Genomic DNA, 18,213 nt, shown 5'->3' on the forward strand with positions numbered 1-18,213 from the left:
TACTTGCCTGGGCATTAGACCTTACCTTGAACTAGCCCTTATTCTGATTTTTGGTCTTTGTTGTTGTCTTTAAATTAATTAATTACAGAAGATGTATGTCCTAATAGGACCTCTTCCTTTCAAGTAGAAGGAATTGTCCTGTATTTGAAATGCTAAAGGCTGTTCCCCCAATTGCTTCATTGCTGCTAGTAGAATTTTAACTTTTTGAATGAGGCAATGTTTGTCGGGTATTGATGCCAGGATTTAATCAGCAGTGAAAGTACACCGTTCTTTGCTTTTCTCATAGGAAGTGCCTAATGAGCAATCCATTGATGATACAGTGGGACGACCCCTGATGCATTTGTCAGCTGCCAAGCAGGCGAGTGGAGAGGCAGTCTACTGTGATGACATCCCTTCTTACACAAATGAACTTTACCTAACACTGGTTACTAGCAGCAAAGCCCATGCTAAAATTATGTAAGTCCTGTTTCCATGACATACACCATTATATATTAAATGGTACATGCCACAATTATTATGATGTGGATGTGGTCTTCTGTGGCTCTTACATTATAAAGGCTCTCAACAAAGGCTGTAGTCCACCTCCTTTCAATCATTCAGTATAATATGTAACTTGTTGTGCTTCTGGACGTTGTGTAATTCTTACAGCTGACAACATGTTTGGAAGGTACAAACTATCAAGGTACATAGAATACTACAAAATCTGTAGCAATCTGTAGTCAAAAATTGTATTTGCAGACATACACCTAAATCTCATGGGAATAATCCTACTGTGCTACTCTTTCCTTTCAGTTCCATTGATACCACGGAGGCTCAGAATGTACCCGGCTTTGTGTGCTTTGTCTCTGATCAGGATGTTCCAGGGAGTAACATTTCTGGGATTAGTAATGATGAAACCATCTTTGCAAAAGACATTGTACGTAACTATTGCTTCTCATCTACAAATTGTTCTAATAATCCCAAAGATTAATAGTATCTCAAAGATACTAAAATGGAGCCATCAAGTCATTTGCATTATAGCTCAATTATCATTCCCCCTTGGTTCATTCCCAGATGTGTTCTATACATTTTATACTCTTCACTTTGGCTTGAATTGGTGAGTTATGTGTTAGGGTGACAACTGGCAGAAGTATCACCATCCCCTATGAAAACTGTATGTGTATGTGTTGCGATACATAGTCAAATGTGTATATCATGTGGAGTGACATACTAAATTATGAGATGTCCTCATACATATGAACCCCTTAAAATGCTCTTTTAAGAAGTTGGTATATATGAGAGGGCATCTCATAGATTTGGTAACAAATGCAGCTTAATCTGTATGGGGAGGAATATTTTATAACAATACCAATTGAACCTAGTTCTCACTGAATTCACTGGGATCAAATATAATCACATACAATTGTCTGTTCTCTATCATTTCTCAGTTGGTTTCATGAAAAAAAATTTGCTTTTAAAACTCTTCCAGAACAGAATAATGTGATATTCTTGCTCTGATTTAATTGCAAGGTGGCAAGGTATGTGTGGGAATATCCTGTGTTTCATTGTACAATTTTGCCTTTCCCAGTACTCTGATGCCCTTGACAACCCACAGTTCAGTGAAATGCCAAGGAAAAGTATTGTATTAGAGTACTAGAGACATCACCACTTCTAAAGAGAAGGTTTGCCCCTGAAAAAGTATAGGAAGATGTCTATAGAGATTCTCAGTCATCCAAATCATGGTTGTCTGGGGGCATCAATGACTCTCTAAAAAGGTAAAGGTTCCCCTCACACATATGTGCTAGCCGTTCCCAACTCCAGCGGGTGGTGCTCATCTCCATTTCAAAGCCGAAGAGCCAGCGCTGTCCAAAGACGTCTCCGTGGTCATGTGGCCGGCCTGACTAAACACCAAAGGTGCACGGAATGCTGTTCCCTTCCCACCAAAGGTGGTCCCTATTTTTCTACTTGCATTTTTTATGTGCTTTTGAACTGCTAGGTTGGCAGAAGCTGGGAGAAGTAACAGGAGCTCACCCCGTTACGTGGCACTGGGATTCGAACTGCCTGAACTGCTGACCTTTTGATCGACAAGCTCAGCATCTTAGCCATTGAGCCGCCACCTCATCCCTTAATGACTCTCTAAAAGAATGCAAATGACCAGCTGTCTGCATAGAGCATAAATCCTTCTATTCCCCACCATCCAGTCAGAGCTGAAGAAGCTTCTTAGATGAGAAGGAAAACTTCTTCAGAGAAAAAACAGAAACTCCAGTTGCCTCTTGAAAAAACACCCTTCAAAAGTATAGAAAGAGTTTTCTTCCTCTAGGGAAAATTGGAGAAATTGCTTGTTCAATTACTTGTGCCCAGACTAGCTGTTGTCCAACAGTATGTCTGAATTCAGAATGTCTGTCCTCTTTATGTAAAGTTAGGGTTCAAAAATAAATCTATCCAAATTAAAGTATTACTGACAGTAAATCAGCTAAATTTTCCGAAGTTGCTGAATAAACTAAAGTCTTCCTCCCCACTCCCCCAGGTGACATGTGTTGGGCACATTATTGGTGCAGTACTGGCAGATACACAGGAACATTCCCGAAGAGCTGCTAGAGCAGTGAAGATCACATATGAAGAGCTTACACCAATTATCACTATCCAGGTGAGACACTGCAAGAAAGTGACATACACCTTGATTTCAGAGTCCTGACTGAGTAAACGTAGTTCTTTCTTTATTTTTTAAGAGAGATGGATTTGAGAGTAACTTCTCTGGTTTCTGTTACTGTGATTCTGAGATGGATATGTGAAAATAGTCTGTCCTTGTTTCTACACCTATTTGTTATGATCATTGTTTTTATGAATCAGGGCAACAGACTTGGTGCATGCAAAACCCCTTTTTCTTTTGCAAATTAGTCCCAACTAAGAAATGGTCATTTACTTTTACTTTTATGGTGTAAATGTTTGAAGTGTGTAATTAGAGCTGAGCAAATATTTTGCCATTTAGAGTTGTATTCATTTAGGGCCATAGTGGCGCAGTGGTTAGAATGCTGTATTGCTGGCTAATTCGGATGACTACCAGGGATTCAGTCCTCACTGGCTCAAGGTTGACTCAGCTTTCTCTCCTTCTGAAGTTGTTAAAATGAGGACCCAGATTGTTGGGGGGCAATATCCTGACTCTGTAAACTGCTTAGAGAGGACTGTAAAGCACTATGAGATCTTATATAAATCTAAGTGCTAAGTGCTAACATTGGCTGTATAAAGGAGGTGGAGAAATTAGTGATACCTAATCTCTATCTATTTGATATCCTCCTTTTCTACTTTCTACTCACTGCTATCCATCTCCCTGGACAGACTTTTTCTGAAATTGTTCTGAGGACAACATCAGGACCTCCAATTTCAGGTTTTTCAGCACAGGACAACTGGAAAGAACTGGAAAGAAAGTTGTTGAAGTAGAGAATAGGGAATTCTAATGAAATAGATAATGACAGGTACTATCTGCCAATGTTTTTTTTCTACATAAGGTGCAGAAAACCTGTCTTTTGTTGTACCTTTCATTCAAAATATGATGCAGATTACCTAACAGTACATAACATTGGTTTAATTTGGCTAAGCTACACAAAACAGAGCTGGTTGTTTTATGTGTGTGTGTATGTATGTATGTATGTATGTATGTATGCATGTATGTGTGAGCACACGTGTGCACGTAAATATGTGTGTATTTAATTAATTCTCCTATAATTTGCATAGGAAGCCATTGAGAAAGAATCTTTCTTTAAGACTGATAGGAAGATTGAAAAAGGAAATATCCAGAAAGGATTTGAAGAGGCTGATCATATTGTGGAAGGTAAGCTTCCTCATTTCTTTTTGTTTCTTTTTGATTTGTATAACAAAGGTTTCTTTTAAAGCAGGGGTCTCCAACCTTGGCAACTTTAAGACTTGTGGACTTCAACTCCCAGAGTTCTATGGGAGTTGAAGTCCACAAGTCTTAAAGTTGCCAAGGTTGGAGACCCCTGTTTTAAAGCATTGACTGGATGAATAACACATTTGCATTGATCTTGGGGTTAGAAATGGACAATCTTTTCAAGCTCCTCTTGTTTTGTCATTGTTTTTTTCCAGCTTCCCCAAACTGTCTGTCCATATCAGAGTAAAAATGGAAAGTTTCTTTGATACATATGAAGTGCTCAGAGCTAAGACCACACGAGAATCCTTTTTTGTCACTAACAGCATGATTAGGTGTAGTGGAATCTGGGTAGGGTAAAATCTTGAACAAACTATATTTCCTGGAATCTGTACCCAAAGTTACTAATGGGATAAAAAAATGTTTGTTTCCTTTGTTAAGAGGAGCAAATGGGAGGCAAACTGCCATTTGATAAGGTGCATAAAGATTGTTAAATCTTGATGGGCACAGGAGAGGCCCAGGTTTTCCTTCCAAGCGATTGGAGTCTAAGAACTCAAGCAATGAAGATCAGTGGTTGGACTCCGAACTCCATGAGCTAGAATCGGAGTCATTATTGTATAAATTCTCACATCACCCTGGAAAGCACTATTTTGAATTTAATGTATTATTTGATTTGGAAATCCTTTCTTTCCATCCTGCCTAGGAGAGATGTACATCGGTGGCCAGGAACATTTTTATCTGGAGACTCACTGCACAATTGCTGTGCCAAAAGGAGAAGATGGAGAAATGGAACTCTTTGTATCCACCCAAAACTTAGCAAAGACTCAGGTCAGCCAGTCCATTGATAGCTTTGATCTTGATAGCTTTTGGAGAAGGCAGTCAGTTTTGCCACCAAGAATAATATGATTCGTTATTGTTATTGTTATTATTATTTGAATAGGGATGTTCATTAAGAGTTGAGGAGAGATTTTCCTCTAGCGTGCAATAAGGAAGGAAATTACATGGGAGAATTACATTCGCCATTCCTTGTCTGTGCTCGTCTGGTTCATGATAAGCTTTTCTTCCCCTGTCTAGTTAGCCCTGGTTTATTCTTCAGTTTTAATAATCTGTTATTTCTGACCAGTTTGTGTACAAATAGTTTATGTCATAATGCTATGCATGGTGTTGAAGAGGTGCTTTGCTTTACTGAAACTCTAAGAGATGACATCCTTCCACCATTGGTATGGAGTAAGAATGATGCTTCACACATCAAAAAATCCAATGTGGTTTTTATACATTTGCAAAAATCATATTCTTGAAAATATGACAACAGTCAAGGCAGCTTAGCTCAGCAGTACACTAGGCAAAGCACAATAATAAGGATATGTAGACCACCTTTGGCATCTGAGAACCAAGAAATTTAGTTTGAGTTTCTGGTATTCCCTGATGTTCCTCATTTACTCAGCTATAGAACTTTCATAAGTTGCTAATTTTATTTATGGAATTATATGGTAAATTAGTAAATTGCTTTAGCACAAAGTCAATTTTGTCTTTACTTGAAAGGAAAATGATTCTGATTTAACACATTCCCAAAAAAGATTGGACAGAAAAAAAAGATTCTAAACACAAACAGAAGTCTTTAATAGTCCTTCACATTTCTATTTTATCAACATAGATTGACTGCTGCTACTGAAACCACGACCTGGATACTTTATAATCTGAATGTGACCACCTTGTATATGTATTTGCATATATCTGCATCTATGTATATAAAGTACTTTCTCATCTTCTAACATCTGCATGCAGGAATTCACACTCTTCCATAAAGAAACTGAAAATCTGATCTCAGGAAACATACATTTATGCATGCTTATTGATAATAAATCTCACTGAATTCAATAATTCTCCCTGTTTGCGAATGTGTGTAGGCTACTTTTATGCCAGGAATGGAGTTATTTAGCTTAGTTTTTCTCTTTCTCTTTACAGAAAGAACTATTTCAATGTAGGCTAATACATGGTTGAATTATTTTAAATTATTATTTCAGGAATTTGTTGCTAATGCTTTAGGCGTTCCCTCTAATCGAATTCTGGTTCGCGTGAAGAGAATGGGAGGAGGATTTGGAGGGAAAGAATCTAGAAGTATGATCTTGTCTACAGTTGTTGCAGTAGCTGCTGCTAAGTAAGTTCTAATGAATGGCCCCTCAGTATGGTTACTTCAGGTAGTAATGTGTTTCTGTTTCATATGGAGAATCAAGAAAATAGATTTGTTTGTGGCCCGGAACCACTACATATCCTTTTCCAGGGTTATTGCTCTCCTCACATCGAAATGCAAAATTCTACTATAATTTGGAAATGGCTGCTACCTTCAACATCATGCTGGAGAGACTGACTTACTTGCATTGCCAATTTGTAGATTTATATTATATTATATTGTTTGGTGCCTTGTAGAATTAGATTAATAAATCTAAAAGAACATCCTTTTCAATACCCGCTCTGGCAAAGGCTTTATTCCCCCCCCCACTTCCTGGTCTTTTCAATTATATGATGATTTCATACATCTTTAGAATTCTCTCTTTCTCTGTTTTTTTTTTTTTAACTTAACTTGCTTTTAGAAAATATGGGTGGGACAGTCCCACCCACTGGGACTTGTAGTAGCTTTGAGGGGATCTATGTGTGCTCTATGGCTAAGGGAATGTCAGAATAGAAAAGGTATATTCACAAGTGAAACCACTTAGAAAAGAGCCTCCCATGTTATTTTCTGATATAAATTGTTACCGCGACACCTTTGCAGTAGGTTCACTCTCAGCCTAATTCTACAGGATTGGTTGCCCAGTACGATGCATGCTTGATCGAGATGAAGATATGTTGATTTCTGGTGGAAGACACCCATATTGGGCACAGTATAAGGTAAATAAAAATTAATATGAGTATTAAAAAGATTACACTTGTGATGAGCGAAACATTTGTGATGAGTGAAACCTGAGCGAGTAATATAATATAAGAAGAACGAAAATATATATATATATATATATATATATATATATATATATATATATATCTTTAGTTATTCGGGTTTTCTCCGTGTAAAATTGGAAGTGTCTTGGCGGCGTTTGACGAAGTCTCATTCGTCATCTTCAGGCTTCAGCCGTGCTTCTGGGAGCAACGGCTGAAGCCTGAAGATGACGAATGAGACTTCGTCAAACGCCGCCAAGACACTTCCAATTTTACGGGAGAAAACCCAAATAACCAAAGACCTACATACAAACACCCGCGAAAACCTCAGAAAACACACACACATATATATATATCTTTAGTTATTCGGGTTTTCTCCGTGTAAAATTGGAAGTGTCTTGGCGGCGTTTGACGAAGTCTCATTCGTCATCTTCAGGCTTCAGCCGTGCTTCTGGGAGCAATGTGTGACACATTGCTCCCAGAAGCACGGGTTGAAGCCTGAAGATGACGAATGAGACTTCGTCGAAACGTCGCCAAGACACTTCCAATTTTACGCGGGAGAAAACCCGAATAACCAAAGATCTACATACAAACACCCGCGAAAACCTCAGAAAACAAATATATATATATATATTTTACGCGGGATTTTACGCGGGAGAAAACCCGAATAACCTCAGAAAACAAATATATATATATATTTTACGCGGGAGAAAACCCGAATAACCAAAGATCTACATATATATATACATATATATATATATATATATATATATATATATATATATATATATATATATATAATTCTAAATGTATTTATTTATTTTATTGATTGATTTTTTTATCCCCCTTTTTTATTTTTATAGAAAAAATCATATCTCATATGCTCCTCCCATTTTTCCTACAAAATAACTCTGTGAGATGGGTTGGGCTGAGAGAGAGGCTTTCACACCTAAGGCAGGACTAGAACTCATTATATCCAAATCTCTAGCCTTGTGCCTTAATCATTAGATGGTTTGCTAGAAATTGTCTTTTTTGTGTAAAATAGTCCTCTAATAGTAGCTTCCGTGAAAACCTCTCTTTTAAAACCAAATGGCTAAGTTAAATGAATATCAGAATATCTGTAACTGGAGTAATTGAATTCTACAAAATAGTTATTTTCTGCTTTTCCCAGGTTGGCTTTAAGAAAAATGGAAGGGTTACCAGCCTAGATGTGTCATATTACAGCAATGGAGGAAATTCTGTTGATCTTTCTCATGGGGTAAGTGGAAATCACTGTCTACTCTGATTCATTTGAACCAACTTCAGGGGTTGTAGGAATGAGCAAGCTTTTGGAATTCAACGGAAGTTGTAGTTTTCTGGTAGAATAGAGAAATAGCAAGGATAGCTTAGATTAGAACAGCAACAATGATAACTGTATAATGTAGACAACTGTAAAATGATACTAATGAAAAAGTCAGATGTTGAGAAGACTTGATCCTTAAATTGGGTCTGATGCAACATATCAAGAAAAGCTGAATATTATTCAGATGTGTTAGGCTTCCAGCAATCAGTGATATCAGGAATCCACATAGATTTTGGGAATCTAGACTAGGCTGCTTGTGATGCAAATCTCAAAAAGAGTTTGAGATTCAAAACTGAAGAGAGTACTTGAGATTAATAAAAGCTCACCAATAAAGTTATGATGAAATAATAAGTTTGATTTAACTTTGACACTCTTTTTTGCATGCATAATACCATACATTTTCTGCCATTTTATGCACAGTATGCAGAAAATATTCAGTTTGTAACTATTGATGTAGGAATAACAGCAAACAAAACAAACAAACCTACCCCTCATGTAATTTATTTATTTGTTTAAACTGATTCCCCAAGGTTATGGACAGAGCTGTGCTTCACATGGACAATACCTACAACATCCCAAATATCAGGGGTATCGGTGTTGTCTGTAAAACGAATCTGGCCTCCAACACAGCCTTCCGTGGATTTGGGGGTCCCCAGGGAATGATGGTTGTTGAGTGCTGGATAAGTGACATAGCCTTGAAGTGTGGGCTGCCAGCAGAAGAGGTATGTGCTCACCGAGATATAATGTTGCAGAAAGCAAGTTATAATACTCTCCTAATCACTTGTACTTATCAGAACTTTCACAGTTCTTTTTATGTGAAAGCAGTGGACCATAATTTCTTTCTTGGAGTTAGTACTTCCATTTGGCCTGAAGGAAAAGGAGCAAATTAGATACCCTTCCCCCCTTGTCTATATTGCCAGCATTCCTTTTTGGAAATTGCCAGTCTGGTAAAAGGCTAGTGCCACCTCTCTCCCTGATGCTCCTCTTTTGAATTCCAAACCTTTGTTTTCTCTCCAGATCTTTGCAGTGTTCTTGAACTGAGAATAAATCTCAGGCATTCTGTGGATACCATCTACTTATCTCCTGTCTGTTATAACTTGGTTAGCATTATTTTCACCTGCCTTTCAATGTGTATATTCTTCATGTAGTTCTGCTGAATCTGATTTTATCACTGATGCTGATAATTGGATTGCTTCATTAGCTGGATGTAAAAATCTTATTAGGCATCATGGCAATTGTGTCCCATTCCTTTATTCTACTGAATATTGATGGGGTGATGAACGTGTTTTGAGCAAGACAAGGATTAGTTTCAGATTAGAGTTCAATATGTTGCTAAAGCTCTGCTTGTTTGTTTAAAAGATCCCAGTTATATCAAAACTGAAGTCTTTCTCTTTTGTTCTGAAAAGGTACGAAAAATCAATCTGTATGATGAAGGAGATCTAACTCATTACAATCAAAAGCTTGAGGGGTTCACCTTGAAAAGATGTTGGGAAGAGTGCCTTGCAAAATCGAAGTATCATGTCAGAAGAACAAACATTGAGAAATTCAACCAGTGAGTATCTTATTTTTTTTACAATTTCTGATTTTACTGAAAATTGAAATTATCTCATATGTATTATTTTCTTTCTAAAGGTTTTCAGCTATTCATTCGGCTGGCTATGCTTCTATATCTCCTGCCCAATGGTAGGAGAGTAAAGAAGTGCTGACCAGGGTGTGAATCATCCCTAAGGATTTTCCTCACTCTGCTAAGGCAGTGTGTCCTGGCGATTTCATCCAGTGAGGTCAGGGGGCAGCCCATGATTTTTTGTGCTGTGCTCATCACCCTCTGTAATGCCTGTCTGTCCACGGCTATCAGGCCTTTATACCATACTGTCACACAATATGTGAGGATGCTTTCTATCCTAGACAGATAAAAGGAAGCCATCAGTTGTTGTTCCACCTGATTTTTTTGCAAGACCCTAAGGAAGTGCAGTCTCTATTGAGCCTTCCTGACCACCTGGACCATGTTATTTTTCCAGGTGAGATCTTGGCTAAGGTGGACTCCCAGGAATTTGAAAGAGGAGACCGTCTCCACATGGCCCCCCTTGATGTAAAGTGGGGCAGGTTCCTCTTTCTACTTCCGGGAGTCATCTCCTTTGTCTTGCTGGTGTTTAGGTGCAAGCTGTTTACTGAGCACCATGTGGATAACTTCTGGACTTCTCCCCTGTATGCTAATTTGTCTCCCCCCCAATAAGGCCCAATATGATGGTATCAAGGTCAAATGCAAAGGAAAAAAGGGGGAAACACACCCTGTGGTATAAATGCGGTATATATATTTAGATTTGTATTCTATCAGGTTTAAACTTTAGATAAATTCTTTTGAACGTTATATTCAGTACTACAAGGCTGCCATCACTAATCATGTTTCTTATTTATAATATTTGCTGACTGGATGCTAGATTTGTTTTGCACACAACCTTGGAAAATAATGCCTTGCTTAGGAAGAATGCATTTGGGAAGGCATTCCATTTTGATACGCTTCTGTTTTCCCAGGCAGAATCGCTGGAAGAAGAGGGGCATAGCCATTGTTCCTACCAAGTTTGGGATCAGCTTCACCGTTCCTTTTCTGAATCAGGTTGGCAAGCATCCTATATTTTTACTCAGACAGCCTATGGGCCGCTGGTGGCCTTCTTCATATAAAAATAGAATTCCCATGCTTCATGTGTTTCCAAACTTTGGAAATAGTTTTTTTTTAATAGATTGTACCAAACTTATACAGTTATATTAGGACAGATTCTATTTGAACTTCAAAATGACTGGATGTCAGCTGAGGGCAGCAACTATCTTTATGATCTCATTTTCCAAAGTGCTGGACCAAAACGTTTAGTTTTCTGGTCAAAGCAAAAGATACTGCTACCTGCCCCAGATGGCACTACATCAGCACTAATGTAAGGATAGCATGCTTCATCATACCTGACAGTAGCAGACTAGAGGCATGATATTCACACATCTGTCTGCCAATACCTTGCTGCTGTTCCCTGCCCAAACTTCTGCTGCTATATCTACTAGCTAAAGGGACGGCTCACTTTGCCTTCTCATAATTCATAAATTAATAACATGTTGATTTGTGTAAAAATATTTTCTTTAGCTTCAGTTGAATAAGAAACAACTTCTGTCAGTTACACAGCTGCGTTAATAAATTCTGAAAACAGGGGATCTATATTTATATAGTCCCATCTTTTTTATTATTATTTTTATTTATTCGATTTCTATCTCGATTTATTCGATCTCACTATACATTGTGGTCGAAGTTCAATAATGAGGTGCCTGGTTATTCATGAGTGCAACGAGGAAGCCTTCACCTATAGATTAAATTTCACATAGGTTTCAGTCCTGATGCTCTATAAGTAAAATATGGTTCTATAACTTTTTGTATCTGTGCTTCTTCTAAATATATTTACTTAGTCTGGATGAAGCTAGAGTTGAATATTGGATGTGCTACATATGATTAAATTCCATGGAGCTTCTAATATTAGCATTTTGGTATCAGTTAGATTGATTCCTAATGAAAGCATATGAAAGACAGGAGACTATAGTTAAAAATGCATCCTAGAGACAATAGTATTTCAAACAGATCTTAACAGTTCATTTTTCTAATTTTGGTGATAGGCTGGGGCATTGGTACATGTTTACACGGATGGTTCAGTATTGCTCACACATGGTGGGACTGAGATGGGTCAAGGTCTGCATACCAAGATGATTCAGGTAAATTAGGAATATGTATATAAAAGCCCTGAGCTGTTTTAATATATACCTCATTTGTTCAGCAACATCTATTTATAATAACAGCTTCTGAAATCCTCAAACATCTTGACATGTAAATATCCTATTCCCCCCCACCCCCTTATTTCCCTTGCTGTGTTATATTTGTTATCTGATGGGAGCCAGAATGGCTTGCTTTTTTTTTTTTAAGAAAAGAAACAAACTTTTTATAAAGTTCTGTTTCTTTGGGTTGTGGCTAGGCTAACATTTAATGATGAATCCAATGTTTTCTTTGTAGGTTGCCAGCAAGACTCTGGGAATCCCTACCTCTAAGATCCATATAAGTGAGACAAGCACCAACACGGTGCCAAATACATCACCAACAGCTGCTTCTGTCAGTGCTGATATCAATGGGATGGCTGTTTCTGTAAGGGATATTACTTATACACAATTTTGTAGCTATCATTTTGTAGCAGGGCACCATTCCAAATAATTTGGCTGCATCCCCTTCCCCCGGAAAGGTATCATTAATACAAGTTTAATGTAAAAGAAAATTGTTAAATAAATGATGGAGTGCCATTATCTATATGTTGGTGAGAAAATCCTTTGTCTTAGACCCTGGAATTCTATTACTGATCAAAATAGCAACATTTGGAATGATAATATCTGGTTATTAAGCTTTTACTAATGTTTATTTATTTATTTATTTTATTTATTACATTTTTATACCGCCCTTCTCCCGAAGGACTCAGGGCGGTGTACAGCCAAAATAAAAAAACAGAGTATATACAATTAAGACAACATTTAAAACATAGAAAATTAGAAAGGCTGATAATTAAAAATTTAGTTTTAAAATTTTAAAATATTAAAAAACCCAATTAAAATTCAACAATATTATGCCAGTCCCGCTTGAATGAATAAATATGTTTTGAGCTCAGATAATCTGAGATAAACAAATATACAATAATAGATGACGCTTAGGTATCTCTGTGGTATCTTTCCACAACCTGTTATTCTCCAGATTTTTGGATCAAATTCTACTTTTTAGCTTCCATGGCCAAAGTCTGCAATTCTGAGATCATATCTGTGACATACAGTCCCAAAAAAGTTAGAAAAGTTGACTTATACAATCATTGCTGTTAGCACAAGTCTGTCTGGCTTGGGAGTTCAAGAAACAATTTATTAAGTTTGCACAGTAAAAGTGGGCATTCTGATTTTGTTTTAAGTATATATGCTGGTGCTGCTTTAAAAGTGCCTGACATGGCAATTTTAAATATAAAATAGATCATTACATTATTATTCCTTTGAGGTCAGTTTGAGACAAATAAAACTATGTAATCATAATTGCAATCTGCAGGCACAGTAGAGATTATGTTTGTAACAAATTTTCTTTGATTCGGATTATTTGTTAGAATGCTTGCCAGACCATCTTAGAACGATTGGAGCCATTCAGATGTGCTAACCCAAAAGGATCATGGGAAGACTGGGTATGTTTTTATTTAGTACAAGTTGAAGTTTAAATAATATAAATGTGCTACCTGTATACTATGTGCTACTATATACTATTCATTCATTCTGAGCAGCTTTCTCTTAATTGCTACATATAGCATTGTATTGTTGTCATATCTCATCTTGATTCTATATTAATGTTATATGGCAGCCTTCCCCAGCCTGGGGCTTCTTCTAGATAAGTGGAGTTTTGTGGGAGGCAACTACTACAATTTTCTAGCTCTAATGCTGACAACTCATGCTATTGTGGTCTATACAGGATATGCCCTATTCAAGGAGTGGTGATGATAAATGTGTCTTGTTCTGTATTTTTATCTGTTACAGGATGGTAAAGTTGCCTTCTAACCAAGCTTGATTCCTGGGGATACATCCATGCAGATTCCTTGATGTGATATGGAAACAGTTTTACCACTGCCTTTCAATTGCAGTGATATGGGTGGCAAACAAAATTTAAAAATAAATAAATAATTAACCCCCAGCCTAGCAAAGCTCTAGACTTTACAAATGGTCCCATCCATGTATTAATAAAAGCCAATGCAACTTAGATTACTATATCAGCCATGTTTAGTCTGATGTTGCCATCTATTTGGTCTAAAGGCAGGGGTCTCCCATCTTGGTGACTTTAAGACTTGTGGACTTCAACTGTGGGAATTGAAGTTCACAAGTCTTAAAGTCGCCAAGGTTGGAGAACCCTGGTCTAAAGCATGTAAAAATAGCAATTCCAAATAAGGCTGCCCACGGTTTTGAGTTGGCAAATATAAAAGCACAATTAGAAATCATTTTAATATTTAGCAATGCACTCCTGTACATATCTATTCAGAAGGAAATTCCATTAGTTCTGTAGGACACCCTTCTAGGTAAAGAGAAATGTTGAAGATGCAGACTTGTAGTCCTTCAGATGCTGTTGAATTACAGTTCCCAGCATTTTCCCACATTCACTGCAGCTATTTGGAATTGGAGATGAGCAATAACTGGAGGGTAATTGTGTACAATCCTCAGAATATCAGATTGCACTCTCACATAGAACACTCTTTGCTTTATGTTCATCTTTGACAAAGGTCTATTACATTTTTAAAGTTGAACTTTACTAGTTGAGAAGAAGTTTGGGTTTTTTAAAAAAAAGGTTTTGTTCATAATATTTTCCTTATGAATACTTGCGTTACTCAATGAAACACTTCCATTCTCCCCAGGATATTACAGTTATTCCAGTTTGAGAAAAGCTTAACATGATTTTATATGCTTTTTTCACTAGGTGTTAGCAGCCTATCATGATTGTGTGAGTTTATCAGCTACAGGGTTTTATAGGTGAGTGAAACTATCAGAGAGAAGATCTGCAGAATGTCATAAAGTTTGGCCATTGGGTATTATTTCTGCTGTTGGGGATTTAGGTTTAAGCTAATTTCATAAAATGGGCTTATAATAAAGATCAGACAGAGTTGTCCCTTATCCACATTCTACTAACATAATAACTCCACTTATTCTTGAAATCCCAGACTTCAGTCTTACCTTGAGTCACGATATTTGCATGCTCTAAATAATACATAAGAATTAGAGAGAACAGCTAAAGGTTTTTGTGGTTGAGCGCCAGAGGGAGAGGAGGAAGAATGCTGTAATAAAGAAATGGAATGAATGCAGCTTATTTCATGAAATAACTGAAATAATTCTTCTATGCCGGCCCTCAATGTGACCTCCAGATTTTGGGGACCAGCTTGGAAGTGCAAACGTCTTGTTTTCAATCCCTTGTTAATATTGATTAATAAGAATCATGGGTTGGATCTTCAGAGTCCCATGTATTGCTTTACTCTAGTAACTTTAAATATTCTGACCTAACAACATTGGACTAAATCAAAATTAGTGATTTACCAGCAATAATAATAAAATCTGTACATGCATACAAACACATCCTTCATGGTCTTCCCTTTTGGGGTAAGCAACAATAATAAGCAAATATTTGCTTATAATAAATAAGGGGGGGAAAAAGGAATTGTAGGCCAAAGAGATCAAAGCTATCATGAGCAAAAAAAAATGAAATGTAGACAATCTAGTTTACTCCCAGCTGTTCACTATATTTCTCCATCTCTTTTTATTCTTGCAAACCAACCTTGCTTTGACCACATCCATATATTAATTCATACATTGCCTTTTGTACCTTATAATCTCTCTGATGATTTTATATTTTCCTCCTTTTGTTTTCTTTCTGTTAAGAATTCCTAATGTTGCGTATGACTTCTCGAAGAATGCAGGAAAGCCTTTCCATTATTTCTCCTATGGTGTTTCTTGTTCTGAGGTTGAGATAGATTGTCTGACCGGTGACCATAAGGTAAGCAGACTTACTAAACAGTTAAAAGCACTTCTTTATCTTGATGTATGGAGGGACATTCTACAATAATTAGGAATGAATTTAATGGATAAGTTATTTTTGTCTTTAGATTATGTGAACTTTAATAAATTTTTTGCTCTGTGCTTATTTTTTTTTTAACTAGGGTTATATAGTTGTTTTTAAAATCACTTGGTGTATTTTGCTTTTGGTGGATTCATCTGGGTATGAAATTGGTAAAAACATTTCCAAATTTATAGTGGAAGTTTTATAATCTATTTCTTTAATTTTGTTTTAATTATTAATTTTGTAGTGATGATGAATTTCTACAAATGTGAAGGCCATCCTGACAATTAACTCCAAAGGGCTGCATCTTTAAGAAATGAATTCTATTATCAGGATAACTTTTTAAATCATCAAGTATTGCGTTGCACTGCATCGCACTGCATTGAGATTGGGATCTTAAAATCACACTGAGAGTTATCTTGTCAACATCAATATCTAGGCTGAATTTTGACCTGGTTAGTTCCAGCTCAAATGAAAACTTTGCTCTTCCATGAAACAGACGAATAAAAAACATCAAATGATATGCATATTTAGCTAATAGTATGTGGTTAGCCTTGTGTTTACTCAGCATTTGTTTATTTCAATATTTAGAATCTTCGCACTGACATCGTGATGGATGTTGGCACCAGCCTGAATCCAGCTATAGATATAGGGCAGGTAAGAAGTGCAAGTTGTCTATACTCTGTGGAACTGAAATAAATGTGTTATACAATCAGACAGATTAAATTGGTTAATAATCAGCAAAAGGCAACAGTACTATGAACTCTTTTAACACAGGAAACTGTTAATTGCTAATTTATTATCAGTTTGTGCTAGCCTTCAAGTGTTTTGCACATGATGCATATCTTTATGCCAGCTGGAAAAAGGAAAATGGTTTGTTCATTACAGTGTAGATTCATTTCAGAAAATGCTCACGTTTTGGAGAAACTGAACTTTCTGTTTTAACTTGTGTTGCAATTCACCTAAATGACTAAATTCAGATATGTAGCTAACTATGAGGCTTCCTCAGGAGTGAAATCTACTTTCCTTACTGGTTCGGAAGTATACATGGCCCCTGCATATGTCACATGCACGCGCAGACCTTCTGTGCATGCGCAAAACCTGCGCATGTGCAGAAGGTAAAAAACACATTACTTCCTGGTTAAAACCAGGAAGTAAGACACCCAGGCATGTGGGTAGAGCTTTGCTCCGCCATCACTACCAGATCGCCGAACCACCGGCCATGATCGCTACCGGATCTCTAGATCCAGTCAGAACTGGGAGCATTTCACCCCTGGGCTTCCTGTACAACTAACCAAATATCATGCCACAAAACCATTGTTTAGACCAGGGGTCCTCAACCCCCAGGTTGTGGCCCATTCGGAATGGGGCCGTTCAAGTGAGAGGTGCGAGCATGAAAAAACACACACAGCTCCACTTTCATAAATGATAGGCGCTCACGTGTAAAGCTCCATTTCCTCAAGAGTGGTGGGTGCGTGTGCATGCTGCTCACATGGAACCATCCCCTCTCAACCCCCTTACTGGTTCGCCAAGACAGAAAGATTGGGGACCACTGATTTAGACATATAATCTAGTTGAATATATATACACTTGAGCTGGCAAGCCTTCAATATGTGATAATATTAAAATTGGTACTGGTTAATATTTAACTTTGTTACGTTTATTATATTAGGTACACTCTGAACCTCATCTGCAAATGTTTTTCTTGTAGATAAGCATTGTTCACAAGAACTTTTACATTTATGTTTTATGTTCTTAACTACATGTTATCATTGCTTTTTTCATCTACACTATGACATGAACCATTTTTGTGTCTAATATTAGCAAGGTCTTAGCTCCTCATGAACTTCATCTGTCTCTACAAGAAATCACAGGTTTTGATGCATATTATCTATGGTATTGGGAAGCATGCCACCTTTGAAATTTATGAACCTGACTTAGTTTTCTAAATAAGTATTGTACAATTACTCAGAATAGCTACATTTTGAAGTTTGGAAACTAGCCCATTCAGGTGTCACTTGAATTGAATCATTCACCATGCTTGTCATCTGATAAATCATCTTTTCTGCCAACATTACTCAAATAACAAGTTTCCTTGTAATATTCACAAGTTTGTTGTGAATGTCTGCAGGAGAAATGTATATGTATGTAAGACAAAATGTGTTTGAGTCAGGATCCTGCAAACATTTACTCTGCATGTGCAAAAGCTTCCAGCAAAATAGACTTCCCTGGAGCATTGTAGATACCTGGATAGAGGCCAATCTTACCATAATAAAGAACAGGGAGAGAAAGGGAGGGGGTATTATCTGAATACTTTACTGTATTACTGTATTCAGTAAGGTATTCAATAAGGTATTATCTGAATACCTTACTGAAAAAACACTTCAGAGTCATCATCTGAACAAGACCAATTAGATCTGTCTTTCATGGCCATGCCTGAGCAGA

General features: G+C 37.1%; 1 protein-coding gene across 1 annotated transcript in view; it reads left to right on the plus strand.

The window, feature by feature from the left end:
- XDH (xanthine dehydrogenase) overlaps window positions 1-18,213 on the plus strand; it is a 60,957-nt gene that overhangs the window by 32,691 nt on the left and 10,053 nt on the right. The window contains exons 18-34 of the mRNA XM_058177756.1: window positions 287-456; window positions 793-916; window positions 2,507-2,626; window positions 3,712-3,808; window positions 4,566-4,690; window positions 5,887-6,020; window positions 6,661-6,748; window positions 7,965-8,051; window positions 8,666-8,857; window positions 9,542-9,687; window positions 10,668-10,749; window positions 11,784-11,879; window positions 12,175-12,303; window positions 13,289-13,363; window positions 14,638-14,690; window positions 15,591-15,705; window positions 16,360-16,425. Coding sequence (XP_058033739.1) covers window positions 287-456; window positions 793-916; window positions 2,507-2,626; window positions 3,712-3,808; window positions 4,566-4,690; window positions 5,887-6,020; window positions 6,661-6,748; window positions 7,965-8,051; window positions 8,666-8,857; window positions 9,542-9,687; window positions 10,668-10,749; window positions 11,784-11,879; window positions 12,175-12,303; window positions 13,289-13,363; window positions 14,638-14,690; window positions 15,591-15,705; window positions 16,360-16,425 — 1,899 coding nt within the window. The remainder of the gene's footprint in view (window positions 1-286; window positions 457-792; window positions 917-2,506; window positions 2,627-3,711; window positions 3,809-4,565; window positions 4,691-5,886; window positions 6,021-6,660; window positions 6,749-7,964; window positions 8,052-8,665; window positions 8,858-9,541; window positions 9,688-10,667; window positions 10,750-11,783; window positions 11,880-12,174; window positions 12,304-13,288; window positions 13,364-14,637; window positions 14,691-15,590; window positions 15,706-16,359; window positions 16,426-18,213) is intronic.

This window comes from Ahaetulla prasina, chromosome 1, assembly GCF_028640845.1.
Source record: "Ahaetulla prasina isolate Xishuangbanna chromosome 1, ASM2864084v1, whole genome shotgun sequence".
NCBI lineage: Eukaryota > Metazoa > Chordata > Lepidosauria > Squamata > Colubridae > Ahaetulla > Ahaetulla prasina.